At 44.8% G+C, this 20,272-nt stretch overlaps 1 protein-coding gene across 1 annotated transcript; it reads left to right on the top strand.

The window, feature by feature from the left end:
- The first annotated feature begins 17,641 nt into the window (after positions 1-17,641).
- LOC127346700 (putative F-box protein At3g44060) lies at positions 17,642-18,959 on the top strand. The gene is made up of 2 exons (XM_051372977.1): positions 17,642-17,834; positions 17,923-18,959. The coding sequence occupies exons 1-2, from the start codon at positions 17,642-17,644 to the stop codon at positions 18,957-18,959; spliced, it is 1,230 nt and encodes a 409-aa protein (XP_051228937.1).
- Positions 18,960-20,272: the final 1,313 nt, after the last annotated feature.

Here is a 20,272-nt window from a genome sequence, read left to right as displayed (position 1 = left end):
GCATGTGCCAAGTCGATATGAATGAATTATTCAGAGGAGGATACCACAATGCCATACTTACTTATGAATAAAACAATGCAAGCAAACATCCATGACATGCTACTCATATTAATAAATTGGTGCTAAACATGAGAGATCATGAACTACTAGACTTTCTCAAATAACATATACCTCACATGAACCAACTAAGCATGCTCACATGGATGAGTATATGTACAAAAATGAAAACAAATAGAGTTCATACCAGCCTCTCACCACAATCCAATTGTTGTAGATCGTCATTATTGCCTTTTCACTTGTGTAGCTTGGATAATATGAAATGAAAACCACGCTCCAGCCACCGAAGACCATTGAACTCATAAAGAACTTTACAAACCAAAGAAGAACAGCAAATGTTTTTGGTGTTTTCGAATTTGAGAATAAGAACAAGAGGAAACAAACAAACAAAGCAAAATCTTTTTGGGTTTTCTTATAGCAAACTAGCAATAGCAAATAAAGTGAAACAAATGCAAGAAACTAAAGCAAACAAATGGTGAAGAGAAATAACAGAAATATTTTTGGTCTTTTTGTGTTTTGGGAAGGAAACAAAGCGAAATCAAGAAATAGCAAACTAAAAGAAACACAGAAAAACGAAATGGCAGAAATCTGCCAAAACCTGACAGCAGTACAGAAATCGATTTTAACAAAAATCTTACGTTGCTCAGATCGAAAAGTGTTCAACTAATGAAAGTTAGATAACAACCTGGGGAACCTACACAAAAATTTGCAGCTCAAAATGACGCTCTGGCTATTTTTGACGATTTTTACAGTAACGTTCCAGAATCTGTTTTCAGGCAGCATTTCCCCAAATATTATCTTTCTCTCATTAGAAAACCACTCAATCGAATCAAAACAAGTATGTACAAGTATCCAGCAACCATAATATGCAAAGAATGAGTGATGCCGGTATACCTCCCCCCAAGCTTAGGCTTTTGGCCTAAGTGGAGTTCAACCCCAACGAGGGTCGTTGTTCCTCGCCGGTGGGTAGTCCATGGAGTAGTCATAGTAAAGCTCCTGCGCAGAAGAAAAGCGTGGAGGCTCCACATATCCACCATGTTGATGCGAGGAACTTGCTGCATCGGATGATGAGTCGAGGTGCTCCTCGACCTCTATGTCGTCTCTTGCATGATGGCCTCCTCTCTCTATGTGTGCATCCAGTGCACCTTCTGTAACCGACCAATCTCCCCTGGAATCAAGGTTAGACAGAACAGGCGCAGGCAATCTTACTAATTTCTCAGTTTTCTTAGTTATTCTCCAAACTTTCTTATAAAATATCATCCTATAATACAGGTTACCCAAGTTGGAGGAATCTGAAACAAATTCATGTTTAATCATAGAGGCTATGTCAAGTTTTTCTATGGGGAACGGAATATCAAAATGATGAGGTTCTACATTATGAAAAGCTAGTAAACGGGAGGCGATGAGACCTCCACAAATTCCACCTTTCTCACGGTTAGTGGCAAGTCTATAAGCTATTAATGCCCCCAAATTATAAGACCTACTATTTTGCAGTGCCGCAGCTAGAAAAGCCAAATCCGGGATAGAAAGCTTACCACCAATCTTTTTAGCAAGAACGCATTTGGTAATAAAATAGGCAAAGTAGCGGATAGCCGGGAGCTGAATACTCGTGATTTTACCACTTTCACCTGAGAAACTCCTTCCATCGCAAATCATCTTGTAAAGATCCGAGAGTTCTTGCGGCGATCCCCTTATCTTCTCGCACGACCCCCATTGCGGTGTTCTAATTGCTGCACAAAAAGCACTAAATGGCAAGTTGACAGTTTTATTGTAAATTTTATACTGGACCGTGGGGTTAGATCGCGACCAATTAAACTTGAAGTCCTGCACAAAAGCCATAGTTAATTTTACATATTGTCTTGGCTCTCCTTCAACAAAGTCACTCAGCCCTGCACGAGAAATTAGAGTTTGAACATCTTCAAGTATCCCCGCGCTTCTCATGAAATCCGCGCACGGGTAGTAAGAGGGGTATACTCCCTCTTCACGATTGACTATCATAACTTGTTGGACTTCCAATTCTTGCTGGTTCAAGTGATATCTATTCCACTCCATTTTCTGAAATTTCAACAACCAATATAAAAGATTTGATTTGGTGACATATAATTGAGGGAAACTACCATAGGAACTTGCTAGAGTACTAATCATGCATCAAAACTAGTTTCTACCACTTAGAACAAGCATGCAAGCTCACTAAACATGACATGGGCAGCAAAATATTCAAGATATACTCAACCAAACGAAATTCTACTTGGATGGGTGGAGGAGTCACATACCGAAGAGCAAATGTGCCAAATTTCAGACAGAAATCTGGGCTGAGCAAAGAGATCGAAAAATCTGGAGCTCTGGAGAAAAAACGCGAGTGAGAGGAACTTGGTACGAGTTTTTTCGGGAGAGAGACTGTTCTGGGCGAAAGAGACGACAAAGTGGGGCAGAGGGGGACCCACACCACATGGTGGCGCGGCCACCTCCTTGGCCGCGCCGGCCTGTGGTCTGGCGCCCTCTGGTGCCCCACAGGTCATCCTCTGGTGTTCCCAGGTGCCTCGTCGAAAAATAGGACCAACGGTATAATTTTTGTGAATTTTTGAAAACTTTGAAAAACGCACATTTCTGGGTATTTAGTTTATTATTACTGGCCAGGAAAAATTTCGAAATCTTCAAATAACTAAAGAACTTTGCAAATTAAAAGTGCTACAGCAACTAGAGCAAGTGGAGGAAGAAAGAGATGTTGTTTACCCTCTCTATGCATACAAAAAGTATTTGTTAACAAGGTTGATCAAGTCTTGCCACCAAATAATTTTTACATAGCATAAGAAGAAATAAACCTCAAATCAATCATGTTACCTTGAATTGTATTGATATGGATCCAATCACGAGAGTTTGATATTCTTCCTTAGGCTCATATATAGGACAATCAATAGTTCCCACTTTGATAGTTCTCACATTAGAAATAGTATTGACTCCACATACTTTATCAATCTTCTTGGGGAAATAAATGGTATGCTCCCTATCATCAACATTGAAAGTAACCTTTCCTTTATTGCAATCAATAACAGCCCCTGCGGTGTTAAGAAAAGGTCTCCCAAGAATAATAGACATATTATCATCTTCAGGCATTTCCAACACAACAAAATCAGTTAATATTAAGCAGTTAGTAGTAACTTGAACAGGAACATTCTCACATATACCAACAGGAATAGCAGTAGATTTATCAGCCATTTGCAAAGATATATCAGTAGGTATCAACTTATCTAAGTAAAGTCTCTTATAAAGAGAAAAAGGCATAACACTAACACCGGCTCCCAAGTCACATAGAGCAGTTTTAACATAATTATTCTTGATAGAACAAGGAATAGTAGGTATACCTGGGTCGCCCAACTTCTTCGGAACTTTGCCATTGAAAGAGTAATTAGCAAGCATAGTGGAAATTTCCTCATTGGGGATTTTCCTTTTGTTAGTAACAATATCTTTCATATACTTTGAATAAGGTGGCAATTTAATAGCATCAGTCAAAGGGATTTGCAAGAATAAAGGTTTCATCCAATCGCAAAATTTATTATAGTGTTCTTCTTCCTTCGATTTTAATTTCTTAGCAGGAAAAGGCATTTGCTTTTGCACCCAAGGTTCTCTTTCTTTACCATGTTTCTCAGCAATAAAATCTTCTTTAGTGTACTTTTTATTTTTAGCATGCTTTTCAGGTTCTTCTTCAACCTCTTCTTTATCAGGAGTATCATTCTTATCATTATCATTATCATTATCATGTTCATTACCACTTTCAGTTTCAGCATCAGAAATAGAAATACTATTAGGATCATTAACAGGTTCAGAGGATTCTACAACATTTTTATGTTTCTTCTTCTTTTTCTTCCTAGAATGAGCACTAGATTCAATGCGTTGAGAATCTTGTTCAACTCTTTTGGGATGCCCTTCAGGATATAGAGGATCCTGGGTAGAGACACCACCTCTAGTTGTTACTTCATAAGCATGTTTCTCTTTAGAATTATTCCCTAACAAGTCATTTTGCACTTTAGTGAGTTGATCAATTTGAGTTTGAATCATTTGAAAATGTTTAACAAGCATCTTAACATCATTGGAGGTTCTCTCCACAATATCATGCAATTCACTAATAGCTTGAGAATTTTCCATTAAATGATTCTCTACTCTCATATTAAAATTTTCTTGCTTAACAATATAATTATCAAACTCATCTAAGCATTGTGCAGGAGGTTTCGAATACGGAATATCTTCCCTAGTAAAGCGTTGAAGGGAGTTTACCTCAATCATGGATGAAGGGGGAATTATCTCACATATATCTTCAATAGGAGGTAGATTCTTCACATCTTCAGATTTAATACCTTTCTCCTTGAGAGACTTCTTGGCTTCCCTCATATCTTCATCATTCAATTTAATTAAACCCCGCTTCTTCAATATTGGAGTTGGAGTCGGTTCAGGCGTAGTCCAATCATCATGATTCCGGCTTATTTTAGCCAATAATTCTTCGAGTCATTGCCCTGAGTTCTTTTCCCGAAGACACAACCAGCACAACTATCCAGGTATGCCCTAGACTCAATGGTTAGTCCACTATAAAATATATCAAGTAAATCATGCTTTTCCAAATCATGCTCAGGTCGAGCTCTAATAAGAGAGCAGAATCTCGACCAAGCCTCAGGCAATTTCTCTTCATCTCCCTGATTAAAATTATAAATTCTCTGCAAAGCAATATGTTGAGCACTAGCAGGAAAGTATTTGCGGAAGAAAACATCAAGCAATTCTTTCGGGCTTTTAATAGAATTAGGTGGCAAATTATTATACCAAGTTTTAGCATCATCCTTTAATGAGAATGGAAATATTTTAGCAACAAAGTAAGTACGCATCTTAACATCATCGTAAAAACAAGCTACTAAGAGTAGATAGCTCAGTCATGTGTTCAACAACACTTTCTTTTTCAGTACCACAAAAGGGTGTTTTCTCAACAATAGCTATATGAGATAGATCAAGAGAAAAATCATAATCTTTATCCCTAATGTTTATAGGAGATGTGGCAAACTTAGGATCAGGAGACAGTTTATATCTAACGGCATGTTACGCAAGCAACTTTTTAATTTTTCTTGCATCAGTAGTAGCATTGCATTTTTCAATAAAATCATCATTAAGCTCCACATAATCTTCCTCGGGATCATCACTAAAATAACCAAGTTCAGGGTGAACTAACAGGTGTAGTAGCATTAGGAGTTTCAGTATTTTCAATTTGTCTAGACCTAGCAATTGTAGCATCTAGAAAAGATCCCAATGAACCAATATCATCAAGCACAGCAGAAACATTATCAATATTATGAGAGTGTTCAGATTCAGCAGATGTACCCGCATGCGAAGCATGTGGCGGTGAAACAAGTTTATCAATCACAGATGGTGAATCAAGAGCAGCAGAGGTATTCAGAATTGTACCTTTTCTTGTAGTGGATGGTAATATGGCGATCTTAGTATCGCGAGGTTTACCCATGATGGAGAATTTGCAGCGAACAATATTAATCCAAGTGAACTTCCAAATAAAGCTATGCTCCCCGGCAACGGCGCCAGAAAATAGTCTTGATGACCCACAAGTATAGGGGATCGCAGCAGTCTTCGAGGGAAGTAAAACCCAATTTATTGATTCGACACAAGGGGAGACAAAGAACACTTGGAAGCCTTAACAGCGGAGTTGTCAATTCAGCTGCACCTGAAACAGACTTGCTCGCAAGGGTTTATCAAGAGTAACAGTTTTATAGCAGTAGCGATAGTGAAATAACAGCAGCAGAGTAACGAGACAAGAGTAGTAATTTTAGTAAACAGCAGGATTAAAATACTGTAGGCACGGGGACGGATGACGGGCGTTGCATGGATGAGAGAAACTCATGTAACAATCATAGCAGGGCATTTGCAGATAATAATAAAACGGTGTCCAAGTACAAAGCAATCAATAGGCATGTGTTCCATATATAGTCGTGCGTGCTCGCAATGAGAAACTTGCACAACATCTTTTGTCCTACCAGCCGGTGGCAGCCGGGCCTCAAGGGAAACTACTGGATATTAAGGTACTCCTTTTAATAGAGTACCAGAGCAAAGCATTAACACTCCGTGAACACATGTGATCCTCACATCGCTACCATTCCCTCCGGTTGTCCCGATTTCTGTCACTTCGGGGCCATCGGTTCCGGACAGCGACATGTGTATACAACTTATAGGTAAGACCATAAACAATGATTATCTTGATGAAACAATAACATGTTCAGATCTGAGATCATGGCACTCGGGCCCTAGTGACAAGCATTAAGCATAACAAGTTGCAACAATATCATCAAAGTACCAATTACGGACACTAGGCACTATGCCCTAACAATCTTATGCTATTACATGACCAATCTCATCCAATCCCTACCATCCCCTTCGGCCTACAGCGGGGGAATTACTCACACATGGATGGGGGAAACATGGCTGGTTGATGTAGAGGCGTTGGCAGTGATGGCGGCGATGATCTCCTCCAATTCCCCGTCCCGGCGGAGTGCCAGAACGGAGACTTCTGGCTCCCGCGACGGAGTTTCGCGATGTGGCGGCGTTCTGGAGTGTTTCTGGCGACTTCGACTTCCCCCCGTGCGTTTTTAGGTCGAGGCCGATAAATAGTCCGAAGGAGGGCGTCGGAGGCCGGCCGAGGGGGCCACACCACAGGGCCGCGCGGGCCCCCCTGGGCCGCGCCGCCCTATGGTGTGGGGCCCTCGGGCCTCCACTTCAATTGCCCTTCTGGCTCCGTTAGTTTCCTGGGAAAATAGGGCCTTCTGCATAAATTCCGAGGTTTTTCCCGAAAGTTGGATTTCTGCACAAAAACGAGACACCAGAGCAGTTCTGCTGAAAACAGCGTTAGTCCGTGTTAGTTGTATCCAAAATGCACAAATTAGAGGCAAAACAATAGCAAAAGTGTTCGGGAAAGTAGATACGTTTTGGACGTATCAGGCACCTCTGCTTTTCTAACACTTGGGAGACCCAGGCGGATCTGCATTGGTCTTCCACCGTTGTTTCCTGCACAGGGGCGGATTGGGTGGGCTTTAAAAATTCCAGATCCGAGGCGGAATCTTCCTTGGGAAGCTCCTGCATCTCAGATCGGATCTTTGCGACAGCGTCCAGCTCTGCGGCGGTCGCGTCTGCGTTACTTACCAGTGGGTTTCCGTCAGAATCGACGGTTTCCCCGATGAAGATGTGTATGCCGCCAATTGGGACGATGGAGAGCTTGACGGGGTTTGTCCTAGCCGGAATCCAACACTCATCCGGAGGGACGATCGGCAGATTTCCGGCGTAGAGGACGCGCCCCACAGCGATGGTGTCGTCGTAGCTTCCCATGGCGGAACCCTCCCGGTTCCGGCCTCCAGACGCCACAGGCCCCACGGTGGGCGCCAACTGTCGTTGCCTAATCGACGGTACCTTGGAGGAGGGATCCTCACGAGGGGGAGAAGAAGTAGGGGCCATAGGGCGGAGTGCTCTCGGGACGGTGGTACGCGAGTTACCCAGCTTCGGAACACCTGCACGATGACAGGGCCTACTGCTGCTTGTCTGGAATTATCTGGGCGCTTTCACGTTGTTACAATGAGTTGTGGTTGTTCTGCCTCTAGGGCTCCCAGGATCCGGCTTATATAGACGCACGGATCTAGGGTTTACACGGAGAGTCCTAGCCGGAATACAAGTTGCCTAACTACGGTACAATGTCTTGCCATGTACGTCAAGGATCCGCCTTCCTCCAAGTACGTGCTGGATCCGGACACTTTATGGGCCTCCACGGATCCGGCCTCCTTCGTAGGTCGGTTAGGATCCGGCTCCTCGTTCCTGGGCTGGACTTCATCCTTCATGATCTACAGCAACTGGGCCGCCCGATGGGCCACATGCCTCATCACCAACTATGGGCCACCCGGGCTTGCCGGATCTAAGCCATGCCGTTGATATACCCATAAAGTATACCCACAACAGAACCGGTGCAACAAAACTCACATAAAAGACATATTGTAAACATTATAAGACTCTACACCGTCTTCCTTGTTGTTCAAAACTCAATACTAGAAATTATCTAGACTTTAGAGAGACCAAATATGCAAACCAAATTTTAGCAAGCTCTATGTATTTCTTCATTAATGGGTGCAAAGTATATGATGCAAGAGCTTAAACATGAGCACAACAATTGCCAAGTATCAAATTATTCAAGACATTTTAGAATTACTACATGTAGCATTTCCCGATTCCAACCATATAATAATTTAACGAAGCAGTTTCACCTTCGCCATGAATATTATGAGTAAAGCCTAAGGACATATTTGTCCATATGCAACAGCGGAGCGTGTCTCTCTCCCATACAATGAATGCTAGGATCCATTTTATTCAAACAAAAACAAAAACAAAAACAAACCGACGCTCCAAGCAAAGCACATAAGATGTGATGGAATAAAAATATAGTTTCAGGGGAGGAACCTGATAATGTGTCGATGAAGAAGGGGATGCCTTGGGCATCCCCAAGCTTAGACGCTTGAGTCTTCTTAAAATATGCAGGGGTGAACCACCGGGGCATCCCCAAGCTTAGAGCTTTCACTCTCCTTGATCATATTGCATCATTTCCCTCTCTTGATCCTTGAAAACTTCCTCCACACCAAACTCGAAACAACTCATTAGAGGGTTAGTGCACAATAAAAATTTACATGTTCAGAGGTGACATAATCATTCTTAATACTTCTGGACATTGCACAAAGCTACTGGACATTAATGGAACAAAGAAATTTATCCAACATAGCAAAAGAGGCAATGCGAAATAAAAGGCAGAATCTGTCAAAACAGAATAGTTCGTAAAGACGAATTTTAAAGTGGCACCAGACTTGCTCAAATGAAAATGCCCAAATTGAATGAAAGTTGTGTACATATCTGAGGATCATTCACGTAAATTGGCATAATTTTCTGAGTTAGCTACAGAGAATTAGGCCCAGATTCGTGACAGCAAAGAAATCTGTTTCTGTGCAGCAATCCAAATCTAGTATGAACCTTACTATCAAAGACTTTACTTGGCACAACAATGCACAAAACTAAGATAAGGAGAGGTTGCTACAGTAGTAAACAACTTCCAAGACTCAAATATAAAATAAAGTACTGTAGTAAAAACATGGGTTGTCTCCCATAAGCGCTTTTCTTTAACGCCTTTCAGCTAGGCGCAGAAAGTGTATATCAAGTGTTATCAAGAGATGAAGCATCAACATCATTACCAGGGGTGTTGGGAGTTTTATCAATTTTAGGCCTATAATAATTCTTTGGTTTAGGCACCTTAGAGACATACATGAATTTTCTTTACCCACATAAGCTTTCTCCTTATACTTAAGAGAAGAAAAAGTTGAACCCAAGGTTCCCATAGCTTTTTCAAGTTCGCCAATCCTTTTGATTTGATTATCATGGACAACACAAGTTCCTAGGACACTAACTCTTTCATCAATTCCTCCTAAGGATTTATCAAGTTCATCAGTTTTATCAAGTAACATTTCCAATTTAGTTTCAACACTTGGAAATTTTTTCTCTATGGTTTCCAATTTTTTCATAACATCCTCAAGAGAGATTTCAATTTTAGTTTCATTAACAGGTGGTACTCCAACTAGACTCTCAATGATGCAACTAGCTTCTAAAGCAGGAGTACCTAGGAAATTACCCCCCGAAAGAGTATCAAGAACATACCTATTCCAACTAGATATACCAACATAAAAGTTCCTAAGTAGGATAATAGTGAAGTGTTTCTTAGTGCACCTATGATGAGCATCACTAATTCTATACCAAGCATCTTTAAAACTTTCTCCACCTTGTTGTTTAAACGAACGAACTTCAACTTCAGGATTACTCATTTTAGCAGTAGTAAATAAAGCAAACTAGATAAAGTAAATGCAAGTAACTAATTTTTTTTTGTGTTTTTGATATGGAGAACAAGACAGTAAATAAAGTAAAACTAGCAACTAATTTTTTTGTGTTTTGATATAATGCAGCAAACAAAGTAGTAAATAAAGTAAAGCAAGACAAAAACAAAGTAAAGAGGTTGGATTGTGGAGACTCCCCTTGCAGCGTGTCTTGATCTCCCCGGCAACGGCGCCAGAAAATGTGCTGTTGCCGTGGGAGTTGGCAATTTCCGTGGTGTAGCTTTTCTTCAGTTCCCCGGCAACGGCGCCAGAAAATGTGCTTGATGCGTGCAATCGACACGTCCGTTGGGAACCCCAAGAGGAAGGTGTGATGCAGACAGTAGCAAGTTTTCCTCAGAAAGAAACCAAGGTTTATCGAACCAGGAGGAGCCAAGAAGCACGTTGAAGGTTGATGGCGGCGGGATGTAGTGCGGCGCAACACCAGGGATTCCGGCGCCAACGTGGAACCTGCACAACACAACCAAAGTACTTTGCCCCAACGAAACAGTGAGGTTGTCAATCTCACCGGCTTGCTGTAACAAAGGATTAGATGTATAGTGTGGATGATGATTGTTTGCAGAAAATAGTAAAGAACAAATATTGCAGTAGATTGTATTCAGATGTAAAGAATAGGACCGGGGTCCACAGTTCACTAGAGGTGTCTCTCCCATAAGATAAATAGCATGTTGGGTGAACAAATTACAGTCGGGCAATTGACAAATAGAGAGGCAATGACAATGCACATACATGATATGATAAATATAGTGAGATTTAATTGGGCATTACGACAAAGTACATAGACCGCTATCCAGCATGCATCTATGCCTAAAAAGTCCACCTTCAGGCTATCATCCGAACCCCTTCCAGTATTAAGTTGTAAACAACAGACAATTGCATTAAGTATGGTGCGTAATGTAATCAATAACTACATCCTCGGACATAGCATCAATATTTTATCCCTAGTGGCAACAGCACATCCACAACCTTAGAACTTTCTGTCACTGTCCCAGATTTAATGGAGGCATGAACCCACTATCGAGCATAAATACTCCCTCTTGGAGTTAAGAGCAAAAACTTGGCCAGAGCCTCTACTAATAACGGAGAGCATGCAAGATCATAAACAACACATAGGTAATAGATTGATAATCAACATAACATAGTATTCTCTATCCATCGGATCCCGACAAACACACCATATAGCATTACAGATAGATGATCTTGATCATGTTAGGCAGCTCACAAGATCCAACAATGAAGCACATAAGGAGAAGACGACCATCTAGCTACTGCTATGGACCCATAGTCCAGGGGTGAACTACTCACTCATCACTCCGGAGGTGACCATGGCGGTGAAGAGTCCTCCGGGAGATGATTCCCCTCTCCGGCAGGGTGCCGGAGGCGATCTCCTGAATCCCCCGAGATGGGATTGGCGGCGGCGGCGCCTCAGTAAGGTTTTCCGTATCGTGGCTCTCGGTACTGGGGGTTTCGCGATGGAGGCTTTAAGTAGGCGGAAGGGCAGGTCAGGAGGCCACACGAGGGCCCCACACACCAGGGCCGCGCGACCAAGGCCTGGGCCGCGCTGCCCTGTTGTGGCGGCGCCTCGTGGCCCCACTTCGTCTCTCCCTCAGTTTTCTGGAAGCTTCGTGTAAAAATAGGCCCCTGGGCGTTGATTTCGTCCAATTCCGAGAATATTTCCTTTGTAGGATTTCTGAAACCAAAAACAGCAGAAAACAGCAACTGACTCTTCGGCATCTTGTTAATAGGTTAGTGCCGGAAAATGCATAAATACGACATAAAGTATGCATAAAACATGTAGATATCATCAATAATGTGGCATGGAACATAAGAAATTATCGATACGTCGGAGACGTATCACTTACTAGTGTAGAAAAACAAGTCTTCCTCAAATCGTAACAAAAATGGTCAATCCGCTACGATTCATTTTTAAAATAGTAACGTCCAGATGTTTGGCACGAAAGCTTGTGTGCTCCGGCGGCAACTATGATTGAACGCTTAATACGAGGTTGAGAGTTTGAACCCTCATCTTTGCGCATTAAATTTTATTTTCGCCGTCCGCACTGATAGGTGGGACCCGCATGTAAGATGGTAGCAAAGGTTCTATTTGTCAATTAAGAATATTAGGGGTTTTTCTGCAAAATCGATAACTCCACATGTTAGCTTCTGATTGACTGAGAACCAAAATTTCACATGATTCGCAAGTTGTTGGACGCGGTAGCAGGTTTTGCAAGATCTAGGACTTAACTATCACATGATGAACAAGTTGTAGGATCAAAGGGCGTAATTATCCAATGAGAACTACCCGGCCGCGTGCCGTGATCACACCGACCCGGCCGGCCTTTGCCTTGCTCGCTTTAAACCTCCCCAGAATCTGCAATCGGCCGGTCGCCCAAATCCCAAACTGCCAAATCTCAAGACTCTCCTTCCTCCCGTCAAACCCTCTGCTTTCCCCCAACACGTCACAAAATACTTCTCTATCAAGAAAGATGCAGCCGGCCGGCGACGCCCACGGCGCCATGCCCGAGGGTGCGACGGCGTTGGAGATCCCCTCCAGCCGCCCGGCATTCTACACCGTTTACAAGTCCTCTGATGTCTCCCCGGCCGCCAACGCCATCCGCCTGCCGCCGGAGAGGCGCACCATTGATTTCGAGGACGACATCAAGCTGTACCTCACTCCCGATCCCGAGATGGAGTACTACGAGCGGCGCTTCGCGTACGCGTACATCACCCCGGCCGACGCCCCGTTCCGCGCCGACCCGGGGCCCTTCATCCGCCTCGTCTTCCGCACCCTGGCGCTCGACCTGCCGCAGACCTTCGAGGTCCGCCCGTCCTCCACCAACGGCGCCGACGCCACGGTGCGCTTCCGCACGCCAGACGACCGGGAGGCGGCCATGCGCAGGCAGCCGTTCCAGCTCGACGGCGCCACCGTGACGCTGGTGCGCGACGGGGAGACCAACGACGACGTCAGGCATGCAACGAACTACTACATCGTCCACGTCGCGCTGCATGACTACCCAATCGAGCAGCGGACGGAGAAGGAGATCGAGAACAACTGCAGCCGCTTCGGATTCTTGGAAGAGGTCGACCCGGCATGCTTCGATGCGCCCGACCTCGCCACCGTCCACGTCGTCCTTCAGCTCGACCACCCTCGAGAAATCCCCCACGAGCTTCAGATTGACTACGCTGATGGCTCCACAAGCGTCGTCCCCGTCGAGATCGTCAGGGTTTGGAACAGCTCGCACTCATACGACGGTAATGGGCAGTACGTGCGTCTCTTCCGTGCCCCAGGTGCGGTCAATTGATGGATTTCAAGCTTAATCTGTTAATTGAGGCAACCTGTCTATCTTCAGTTTTATCCTTCATTCTTCTCTGAGAATAATAGTATCTACGTTTATTCGAGCGTCAAAAGTAATGTATACTTTGACAAGTTCGTACAAGAATAGTCGTAACTGTAATACCGGTTTCTATCTATCATATAGTACTAGAAAATATATAAAAATCTATTTCAGGATATATCTAATAATATTGATTTATTGTTGTAGACGTCAACCATCTTTCTATAGAGTTGCCAAATTTTATATTGTTTGGCTCCAAAATTTATTGTACAGACTAGTATATGTAATGAGGTCGTGTTACAAAATTTGGGTGGATAAAGGCGATTTAACTAAAACATGGAACAACTTTCGTGCGTTTCTCTTCTCTGAATATATACTACCAGCTGTAGTTCCCATGCCGGCCAGTCTCGTTTGCACGTTTGATTTCCTAATATAGTTCCGATTACGTACAAAATTACATGCAGCTGTACCGTGCACACTAACATGTCGCCGCATGAGATGCGAGTTGGTTAAACAAGAAAATTAAAGGGAGGCCAACCAAATTAGTATCACTAGATTCATGTTAAATGTCTTTTTGAAACAAGATAAAAAAAACTTGTCATTTTTTTGCGAAAACTTGTCATTTTTATTAATTATAAGAAGATGATAGATGGTCGGTTAATTAGCAGGAAACCGGCCTCATACCGTAACAGTGTAACACCCACTCGCAGACCATCATGGATTACGACCGTCACGAGGGTACATGGAGCCACCCTCACTACACAGACAAGCTACGCACACCATCGAGACAAAGGTTTTCGTGGAGGTTGCCGCTTGGGATGCTTTTGCAAGGTGTTTCGGTGTTTGAGGATGTCCGAGTCACGTTAAAATAAAGCTTTTTAAAATATACCAATTTAATGTTACATGTTTCTACTATTTTTTTATTAAAATTTTAAAATGTGACTTAGGAGAAATGTACTCCCTCCGATCCATAATAAGTGATGGGGGCTTTAATTTAGATTTAGACTAAATTAATCTAAATTTCTGACACTTATTCTGGATTATATGGAGTATACATTTTATTCATAAATGGATGATGCACAAGCATGTGTTGTGAGGCTATAATGAGTGGACCGCAATGGGCTATAGGTGGCCATGAGTGATTCCCAAGGCACGTGCAACTTAAGAGTAGTTTTAAATTAAGGAAAAGATGGGAACTTTGCTTTTTAGATGAAAAGATGGGAACTTGGATGGCAAATTGTCCCACACAATAAAATACTCTATCTCTCGATTGTCAACGATGGGGCCTCTGATTGGAAGAGAGAAAAGCACATTTTAACCTAGTTTTATTAGGTTATTATGTGTTGAGACCTACGGTATAGATAGTTAGCCATGCCAATACTGTAGTGTCCTTATCAAGTTGCATATTCGAAATTCGGAAGAAAAAAAGTTGCCTATTCGAGTCAATCTGTGATTGGGTGGTTAAGTCAGCGATACATTTGGCCCACCATGGGTCAATTCTCAGGTTTAATACTTTAATGTCTTATATAGATTAAATATTCTTCAGTGAAAGGTAAAGTTCACATCGATAGCGGGACGTCTGTAAACTTGTTGGAGGCTAAGCATGCACTGTCGTGAGGATGTGATTAGGAAGGCAGCTGCAGCCGTACAATTCAAACAATAAGCTAAGATAGGAAAAACCGATCTGGACAACAGTTTTTCAGGAGCTTCTTTTCACTTGTGTATGGACAGCTCCTGCCAGGATCTGAGCCTAGTGGGTTAGCTAGTAGGTGTGTGTGAGGAGCGATTTGTGTGCTTACTGGTGTAAAGCATTTTCAGTCGCGTTTTTCAAAGCGGTAAATGCGCTGGATGGGACGTCGCAAGGTGATTTCGTTTTTGGGACGTGTTCGTTTCCAGCTCTGTCCCTCCCAAACAAAATTTGTAGCAAAAATAAGTAAAGATTGTCACCATTCAAAAATAATTGTTCCTGCCATAGTCGTCGCGATCAAAGTAGCCATCATATTCCACATGAGGATCAATATTATAGACCGGGTGCAAATTGCACATAATAGAGAAAGGGTTTGACAACATCGACGGCGCATCTTTAGTCGGCGCTGGCCCGGCTAGCAGGACAACATCGGCATGCTCTGTCAGTGATGTTGATGCCATCGATAGGGTACTCGCCGATGCTGACGCATGGGTACTCGCATGGCTGATGCCATCGCGGACGCTCTGCTGATGTCGCCACTACCTCTCGATCTGGAGTTGATACCGATGTCGTAGCGGACGCACCTGCTGATGCCGCGGCCATTTTAGCGGTGATCTCGTCGACGATCATGTCTTTGTAGAATTTGCGCGCCGCTACCACTCGGGGATCCATTCCTGCTATCGAGGCGGTCAAGAGCATGAAGTTCTCTTTGCGGAGTCGACATAGTGCAACGAGAACCGCGGCGTCGCGCTACTCTCGGTGTTGTTGAAGAAACCTGGCATCGACGGGAAGGCTATCCATAGGATGTACACCAGGCCGCTCCTCAAGCCGCTCTATGGGCTCGAGGTAGCAACAGGGCGCACGCGGTCAGCGCAGCGACCCTGCTTCGCATTGGCAGTCTCGCCTTGTATGCGCACACCTCGAGGCACCGATCTCTCCGCTCCACTGTCGCGAAGCTGCGTCACACGAGTCTGGCTCCCATTCATTCTAGGTCCACACATCCAGCTTCATCTTTGGTGGCGGCGCCTTCTGCGGCTTCTTGAAGGGATCCTTCAACCCTTCTTCTGTAGTACCTTACCCAGTGGCTTGGCTGCCGCCTTCCCGTCCACCTTCTTCTTCTTGGGTTTTTTTGCCGGCATGTACCCATTCTGTTGGTGTGCATGAGGGCAGGATACATGATGTTCAATGCCAAGTTTTTGAAAGAAGGAGTTGAGTTTTTCATACTCGCCCCCCCCCCCCCCCGCCCCAATGAGTGGTGCGGTGGTCTAGGTGGGAGAGATTAGCGGTGGGAGGGAGAAATGAAAGGAGGGACGGAAGTGGCGGGAGGGAGAAATGAGTCGTGTGGCGGCAGGGGGAGGGAAGCCGTGGGAGAAATGAAATTGCTTTTATGTCGTTGACGAGGCTGACCTGCCACTCGCGACGCACTTCCGCTTTGCATCCGGCGCCCCCGCAACATTCCATTGTAGATGGGATTACCTCGGGGCGCCGGACAGCGTATCGGACCGAGCCGGATGAAAAAGGGCTTTGGGGCACACGACTGGGGGCGGTCAAACGTCCGGTGCTCCAAGTACCTTTTGGAGACACTTTGAGAGCCACGACTAGTTTAGGATGAGTAATAGAGGAGACACCTGAGTATCTTGTATCGGAAATTTAATTCAGCTTCGGGATGCTTTCTCTATTTAAAAATATATTCTTAGTTGTAAAAATACTAACAAAAAAGTTCCCATGTACATCTCGGTAATATATTTGTGTTCATACAGTTTCGCGAAAAACCGATACTTTGCGAGGTTGACATAAAAAAAACATGTCTCATAAAAAAGTTTTGTTTTTAGTATCAAATTTTGTGTTTTTACACAGCCCAAACAATAAGTTGATTTTGCATGGGAAAACTTTGTGCGCAACTATGTGAAGACGTACACGTGAACTGTTTATTTGAATTTTTTAATATTTAAAAATGTATTAAATATTTTTTTTAAATAAAAGAAGCATCTGCATCTATAACATTACTCCCATCTTGTACTGAGAAAAGTGGCCGAGTAGGCAGAGGAATGTAGCCAGTGTGACACCCCATGGAGAAAATGCTTCCCGGCAAAGTCCTGGTTTTTTCTCCCTGGTGCATGGGTGTGTGCTTTCTCTTGAGTATACTTTCTCATAGCGTGTGGTTGTAATAATAGGAATAAGAGAGATTATGATAGGTAGAAGTAGATGCGAGATGCAGTTCCAACATCATAGGATGGGTTGTTTATAGAGGTAAGTGTATATACATATTGGTAACTTGTAAGCGTCTTAGTGGACTATGTTTTTTAAAAAAATATTTTGACTCCAATGACACATAATCATACCAAAACTAAAAACAGAGGAAAAGAACCCTAAATAAATATTTGCTGTCATGTTTGCCTGATGACAACTTTATGGATATGATAGATTAATTCCAGACTTTCGGATAGAATTCTAATTCCGTGCACGTGCCGGTGCCGTGTACAGTCGTGGAAGAATTAGAGTCGCGCGCGCCGTAGAGTTACAGAACAAAAATATTTCCTCGCCTAGGTTTCTTGCATTGGCGTTCCTCTCGCGCTTTGGTTTCCTTCGGAGCGTGCTAGTCGACGGCGACGATGGCCCTGTCCGATCTCCACGACGATCTCCTGCGGCGCATCCTCTACTTCACGCCTGCGAAGGAGGCCGCCTCCACTAGCGCGCTCGCCCGGCGATGGCGCTCGCTGTGGCTCTCCTCGGGCGCCGTCAACCTTGACTCCTTCTCCTACTCTTCCGGCAGCCACAGCCACGACGAGCCTAGCTACAAGCGCGGTGCGCAACGCGTTCCTGCGCGGCGCGGAGGCGGCTCTCGCCGCGAGCCGCGCTGCCCCTATAAGGAGGCTTAGTTTCCGTCTAGAAGGACAGACCAATAAGTACCTACGACAGCCGGACTCCATCTACAAAGTGCTCGATGACGCGCTCTCCAACCCGGCGGCTCGCCGCGTTGATGAGCTCCGCGTCACCGTATCCCACGGGTCGGAGTCGCCGGCCCGCTTGCCCGTTGTCAGCATCGGCTCCCAGCCTTTGGATTCCCTTCGCGTGCTGGACATCAGCACGTGCCACTGCCAGGCATACACACCGGCGGAGCTCGCGCTCCGGCGGCTCGAGGCGATGCGCCTGCACCGATGCACCGTGCTGGCCACGGATCTCCAAGCCATGATTTACGCCGCGCCGCACCTCGCCACTCTGCAGCTCCACGAGGTGCAGCTCGTCGGGACATGCAAACGCATCCGCTGCCCCAGGGTGACTACCCTCGTGCTCGCAGACCTGGACTGGCGGGAGAGCTCATCATGGCGGGGTGGCATGGACCTCGACGCGCCCATGCTGCGGAACTTCAGCTACAGGGGATTCCTCCGGCGGTTCTTGCTCGAGCCGCCGGCGACCACGGAGATCGCCGACGTAGACCTGCACTTCGTTGCCGACAACGAGCACCGACAGAGAGACGATGAAAAAACCTGCCGCCTATTCTGGCGGTTCGTGAACAACTTCAGAAACGTCAAGACAATGAAGCTGAGGCTGGTCCATCTCGAGCACATCGTCGTGGCCGACAAGAGGAAGACGGCTAAGCTTTATACCCTAGCAGCTGATACCCTGTTCGGAAACCTCCATCGTCTTGATCTGCAAGCGTTCTACACGCCTGGACGCAGGGCTGGAGGGGTGGCGTTTGCGACCTTTCTTCACTGCTGCCCGATGATCCGTGTCCTACTTCTCGAGCTGATCAGCACTGTGGATGGCGATGATCCTTCAAAAAGCGCTTCACATGTCCAGGACTTTTCAGATGAGAAAGGGAAACTAGAATTTTGCAAGTCGCTGGATCAGTTCATATGTCCTCAAGTCAAATCAAAACCGGCGATTTCCTTGGATGGAGAAGATGATGATGAGGAAAATGGTTCTTAGACATTCTACTTTGAGAAGCTGCATGCACACCTATATATTAATATCAAGCTTCCAACCTGTTCCTGGACAGGTGCTTCTTCGTAGAATCATGTAATTTCCAAAACAGAAACACATTTATGTAGTGAGAAAAATAAGAAAAAGTGCATAAGAAATTCCATGACTGTTAAAAGTAGTGTATGAGACATGCCTCACTAAAACTGTTTTCGCATCGAGGTTTATATGGTGTTGCATTTCCTTCGTTAAGTGAGACATAAACTATTATCAACGGAAGATAAAGTAGAGCACTTCTTTGTTATTTCAAAGGTTTAAAGTTGCTGCATATCATTAGAATACAACTATATCACGAAGAACAACTACCTTTTTTTTTTGTTTGGAATGGAATATAGCCTGCAATTAAAAGTTTGGTTGTGTCAGAGTCCTCCCCTTCCACGAAGGCAGCTGCCACGGCATCGCCAGCTTCCGTATAGGTGGGTAGCGCTCGCCCGCCAGGTTGGTGAGCTTGGCCCAGGTCGTGGTTTTGTGGCGAGGCATGACTGCTAGCTAGGGTGTGCCCTCCAAAGTCCGAGTGTTTCTGTGGAGGTTGGTGAAACAGTCATTGCCTACCAATGAGCTCCGGCATCACAAGTCCATGGCAACCTCAGATCAGTGCGCGCTTGGCGGTGCACGGGACTCCTGGAGGCATGCTCTACTGGACTATACGATGAGCAGTTGTGTATGGGCTATGGTAAATGAACACATTACAGAACACATGCAGCAATCAGAGGAGGTTTGCGCGTGAAAGTGGCCGGCCCAGATGATGGACACGCTACCGCATGATGAAATTCATCGTCTTTGTTACTCTTTTGGCGGTTTGGCACGCCAGGAGGAAGACAATTCACGAGTAGATTTTTCAGAGCCCGCTATCTATCCATCATTTTGTGCAGAAGGGATTTGGACCTAAGCAGAAGGACGGTACAACAGCCTTCCGTTGCTACGTTGGTTCAGGCACCGGCTTGGATTCCTCCACCGCCGGGTATGGTGAAAATCAACGTCGACGCGGCTGTTGGGAAGAACCTGAGGAGGGGTGTAGTAGCGGTGATAGTGAGGAGCAGCGACGGTGTCTACCTGGGAGCCTCGACACTCATATACACTGGAGTTACTGATGCTGAAACCTTGGAGGCGCTTGCATGCCGCGAGGCGTGGTCTCGCCAGGGACATCTATGCATCCAGGGTGCGTGTTGCATCGGATTGCAAGACGGTGGTTCAAAATCTGGAGCAGGCGAACCAGAGGGGTTTATTCCCATATTGTCTCCGAGATCACAGAAGCTCGACAG

Source organism: Lolium perenne, chromosome 4 (assembly GCF_019359855.2).
Source record: "Lolium perenne isolate Kyuss_39 chromosome 4, Kyuss_2.0, whole genome shotgun sequence".
Lineage (NCBI taxonomy): Eukaryota > Viridiplantae > Streptophyta > Magnoliopsida > Poales > Poaceae > Lolium > Lolium perenne.
The sequence above is the reverse complement of the archived record's forward strand: the minus strand, read 5'-3'. Positions and strand labels throughout refer to the sequence as shown.

Bases quoted from the DNA above. Each gene is read 5' to 3' on its own strand.
- LOC127346700 (XM_051372977.1), top strand. From the start codon at position 17,642: ATGGCCCTGTCCGATCTCCACGACGATCTCCTGCGGCGCATCCTCTAC. The intron at 17,835-17,922 runs GTGCGCAACGCG...TCCGTCTAGAAG, and splicing joins CGAGCCTAGCTACAAGCGCG to GACAGACCAATAAGTACCTA.